The sequence below is a fragment of the Triticum dicoccoides genome, chromosome 7A (genome assembly GCF_002162155.2).
Source record: "Triticum dicoccoides isolate Atlit2015 ecotype Zavitan chromosome 7A, WEW_v2.0, whole genome shotgun sequence".
NCBI lineage: Eukaryota > Viridiplantae > Streptophyta > Magnoliopsida > Poales > Poaceae > Triticum > Triticum dicoccoides.
The window spans coordinates 296,772,666-296,777,611 of NC_041392.1; the positions used below are offsets into that span (position 1 = coordinate 296,772,666).

At 47.6% G+C, this 4,946-nt stretch overlaps 2 protein-coding genes across 2 annotated transcripts; both read left to right on the forward strand.

The window, feature by feature from the left end:
• The first annotated feature begins 930 nt into the window (after window positions 1-930).
• LOC119331253 lies at window positions 931-2,001 on the forward strand. The gene has a single exon (XM_037604426.1). The coding sequence runs from the start codon at window positions 1,258-1,260 to the stop codon at window positions 1,969-1,971; it is 714 nt and encodes a 237-aa protein (XP_037460323.1). The 5' UTR covers window positions 931-1,257; the 3' UTR covers window positions 1,972-2,001.
• A 980-nt stretch (window positions 2,002-2,981) lies between these two features.
• LOC119327335 lies at window positions 2,982-4,181 on the forward strand. The gene has a single exon (XM_037600456.1). It carries the CDS (start codon window positions 3,437-3,439, stop codon window positions 4,157-4,159), a length of 723 nt encoding a protein of 240 aa, XP_037456353.1. The 5' UTR covers window positions 2,982-3,436; the 3' UTR covers window positions 4,160-4,181.
• The last annotated feature ends 765 nt before the right edge of the window (window positions 4,182-4,946 follow it).

Here is a 4,946-nt window from a genome sequence, read left to right on the forward strand (position 1 = left end):
CGACCCGCCGCCGCAGCCGCACCACGACGAGAGGGCTGCCCGCAACATGCAGCGACAGGGGCGGATCCGGACGCACCGCCACGAAGCCACCGCGCCGTCACCACCCGCTGGCCTACAACACCAGGACTACAGCTCCGCCACCCCCCACCAGCAGATCGCCACGGCAGAGGGCGGCCGCCTGCAGCCAAGGGCACCCACGCCCCGCGCCGAATGACGACTAGATCTGAGTGCCACCGCCACGCCATCCCTGACTTACACGCGCGCACCACCACCAAGCCGCATGTCACGCCGCCAGCCCACACCGCCGTTGTACCTTAGCGCTGATGCACCGCCGCGCCCACCGGCAAGCGCCGCCTGCCCGACTAGCTATCGCATCTCGCGCCGAAGCCACCGCGCGGGGAGACGAAAGAACCCCGTCACCGTCGGTGACGACCGGGCTTTGCCCGGCCGCGCCCTCGGGCGGCGCTGAGGGAGGAGGAGAGTAGGGAGGGACGCCCGGCGGCGGCAGCTAGGGTTCCCTCGCGGTCGCGCGCGGGGCGACGCGAGAGGGAGAGAGGCGGTGGGAGAAAGATGTGTTTTTTTTCACATTTCTCCTATATGCACCAAGTGTGCTTCCATACGGACGGCGAGCAATTATTTAAGATAGCCAGCTTAAACTTAATATTAAAAGCAGAGCAATACTGTTCGTGTAGTCGAGAATCTGCATCCACTTACATGGTTGTCCTTTTGCTGTGGGATTGCTGAAACACACCAGCGCTGCTGTGCAACCAGTGCAACTCATCATAACGTCGGAGAACCAGCAGAGAACAGAACTAAAATAATCATTGCAGCAACACGAAACCCGCATTGTATTTCCTTGGCTAATCTTCCATGATCATATATAACCCGTATCAAGATCCGAGATCAAACTCGTGCAGTCAGCTGTGTCACCAATGACAATGACCTAGACATGCCAGGCACATATAAGCTCACTGTTTCACACTTGCTGCGCTAACCAAAACCACGTAGGCAACAGCTTTGTCTGAATGGGCCTTGGGTGGCCATGTTTCTTTCAACAGATCACCTTAACACATATGGAGGTTAGTTGGATGAGAGATTCCTGCTGTCGACTGCTCTACCCATCATGACATTGCTCCGTTATAAATACAGAGAGAAGCCAAGGATTGAGCACCAACAAACTGCAGCCCTTGTCTTGCCAACCTTTCTCTTCCATTTCCATACCGAAGAAAGTAGCATCAGAGCCTCAAAACCACAAGCATGACTTACCATCTAAGATCTGCAAGCGCGCCTTCCAGCCCTCGCTCAAACAAACCCCAAGTAGAGCAGCAGCTCCAGAGCCTGAGCGCAACCATCTCTTCGCCCTTGGTGACCATCGATATGGCATGCGAAGGTTTGAGGAAGCTGGAAGACATCTACAGCTGCATTGAAGAGATGATGTGCACACCCAGCAACCAAGTCAGCTTCTGCAAGACCCTGCAAAGGGTGGCAGTGGAGGCCGAGCTTGGACGGTCCCTCGTCGTGCTCGACCTCTGCAACGCCATGCAGGAGACCTTGATGGACCTGAAGATGACTGTCCAAGAGCTCTTGTTGGTTCTCAAGAGAGGAGAGGATGCAACTTGCCAATTCAAGGAGTACATCCGGCTAGCCAAGAAGGCACAAAAGCAGTTCAAGAAGATCAGCAAGAAAACTGCTTCGGACAAAAATGATTCTAGGGTGGTGATGCTAATGGCAGAAGCGAGAGAGATCACCATTTCACTTCTCGAATCCACATCCTGCATCTTGTCGAAGCAAATTGAGATGCCCAAGTGGTCTCTTGTCTCCAAAACATTGCAGAAGAGCAAAGTTGTGTGCAAAGAGGAGCAATTGCGGGCATTGGAGTGCAGTATCGAAGATCTTGAGAGCGGAGTGGAACTTCTGTACAGGAGTTTGATCCAGAACAGAGTTTTTCTTCTCAATGCTCTTAGTTTGTAGATACCCTGAGCTCTAGTTCCTGCGGTTGGCATCCACCTTTTAAAGGATTAGTCAACCATCCTAACAGTTTTGCAATGTGTATGCATAGAAAGTTCAATAGCAAGCAAAAGCAATTTTGTCAATTTCCTATTTTCTGAATTTTATCATTTGTGCATGCCCCACGATATAAATCAGTATCCTGATTAAACGACTTGGTTTCCCCTCAAACATTCTATGTACTTACAGGCAACAGAACAATAACAACTGATATAAATCAGTATCCTGATGACATGACTTGGTTCAGTAAAATGTTGTCTACTTTATAGTTCTACACTACTGATGTTATAAGAAGTGATGGTGCCTCCAGAATCTGGAAGGTGGAACATGCCAGCTCCAACCCACGACCTAGTGATAATGCATTATCATTATCGAGGGGAATACCTAATGATGCTGATGACTAACAATAATCAGGCCAACACAAGCAACCGATACAAATCCAGTGAAAATCCTTTCTTATCATGTTGTTGTACTTTCCCTTCTGCTTCCTAATGGTACAATGAACTTCATGCTTCCGTCATTGGATTAGTTTGAAAAAAAATCAGTAGCATGCTTTTTTTAACATCAGTACAGACACAAGCGCTCATATATACGCGCATACACTCACCCCTGTGAACGCACACATGCACATCCTACCCCTATGAACACCTTCGAAAGACTAAGCTGGCATATCATCTTGAGATTTTACGAAAGTGTATCGCCGGAAATCCCGAAATAAATCCAGGATAAATGCGAGCACCAAGACTTGAACCCTGGTGGGCTGAGGATACCACTGTCCACCTAACCATCAAACTACAGATTGGTTCGCAGTAGCATGCTTCTATTTTATGCATAGCATGCATCGTAGGTAATTTTCGTTCACACAATTATCTCAGCTTGCCAGATACTAGAACCTAATATTAAAAGCAGAATTATACTTGCGTGTTGTGTCCAGAATCTGTGTGCACTTACATGGTTGTCCTTGCTGTGGATAGCTGAAACACGCCAGCGGTGCTGCACAGGCACAAGACCCCATCATAATGTTGAAAAATCAGCGAGCACCAGATAAATCATCCTCAACAACAGAAAACCTGTATTGTATTTGCTTCAACAATACTTCATGATCACATATCAAGATCCGAAATCAAACAAAATACCCGTGCAGTATACTCTGTTACCAATAACCAAGACATGCCAAGCATATAAGCTAACTCATTCATGTTTGGCACGCAAACCTAAAGCAGATAAAGCAACACTCTCTTATGGAGGTTAGCAGATGGGATTCTTGCTGTCGGCTGCTCTGTTCATCGTGACATTGCTGCTGCCTCTCTGATATATATACAGGGAGAACCCCAAGGCTTAAGCACCAACGAACTGCAGGTCGTCTTGCCTACCATTCTCGTCAATTTCTATACAGAAGAAAACAGCACCACAGCTTCAATCTCCAACCATGGCTTACCATCTACGATCGGCAAGCACGCCTTCGAGGCCTCGCTCAAACAAAACTGAAGTCGAGCAGCAGCTCCAGAGCCTGAGCACAACCATCTCTTCGCCCTCGGCGACCATTGATACGATGTGTGATGGCTTGAGGAGGCTCGGTGACATCTACAGCTGCATCGAGAAGATGATGTGCACACCAAGCAGCCAAGTCAGCCTTTGCGAGACCCTTCAAAGGGCGGCAGTGGAGGCGGAGCTTGGACGGTCCCTCGTCGTGCTCGATCTCTGCAACGGCATGCGGGATAGCTTCATGGAATTGAAGTTGACTGTCCAAGAGCTACTGTTGGCTCTCAGGAGAGGAGAAGGTGTGTCTTCTCAAGTCAAGGCATATGTCCGGCTAGTAAACAAGGTGCAAAAACAGTTCAAGAAGATCAGCAAGGAAACTACTTCCGACAAGAACGGCTCTAGGGTGGTGATGCTAATGGCAGAAGCAAGAGAGATCACCATGTCACTGCTCGAATCCACGTCCTCAATCTTGTCGAAGCAAGTTGAGATGCCCAAGTGGTCTCTTGCCTCCAAAACATTCCACAGGACCAAAGTTGTGTGCCAAGAGGAGCAATTGCAGGCACTGGAGCACAGTATTGGAGATCTTGAGAGTGGAGTGGAACTTCTCTACAGGAGATTGATCCAAAACAGAGTCTCTCTTCTGAATATTCTTAGCTCATATATACCCTGAGCTCTAGTTCACTGCGGTTGGCATCCACCTTTTAAAGGATCGTTAATCAATCATGATAGAAATTTTGCAGTATGTATACTTGTGGATATGTATAGGAAGTTCACTGAACCGGAAAGCAAAAGAAAAACAATTTTGTCAATTTCATTTCACTGAATTTTCTCATTTCTGCTAAACTCTAACATTATTTACATGGCTAGGTGCCTAGATACAACTCTTTCAGTAGAATGTTTGTTAGATACAAATGATATTTACAGGTCTTGGTAAATAATTAATAAAATGGCTGCATGCATCCCCTGATGCAGAAGCCGGGGGTCATCTTCCTTTTCGTAAAAAAATAGTACACCCCACCTTTTTTAAGATTTTATGATTATAGGATTACGGGTAGAGACAGCACATAAACAAATATCTGGCATGGCGAGCTAAAAGACCCGATAAATCTCAATGTTAACTTCAGTTAACACACCACCATATCTCTTCATATCCTCGCTAAAAGAACTGCGCCCAGCTGCACCGATCTCTGAAAAACTAGTAGCGATGATAATGCTTCTAGAGATACCTAAAGGGGTTCGATTAGACTTTTGTCCCTTCAGATTCTGGCGATAAGGGGAATTTTGCTTACCGAGAATGGGATCCGTCAATCGCGTGTTCAAAACAAATACTTGTAGACCCAATCTGGCTCTTATACTCCATTGTAATAACTCAATATCGGTACACTATAAGCGCGACACAGGACCCATGTCGGGAGCCTGAAGCTGGGCAACCTCCATATCTCTTTTGTCTCCGGCGA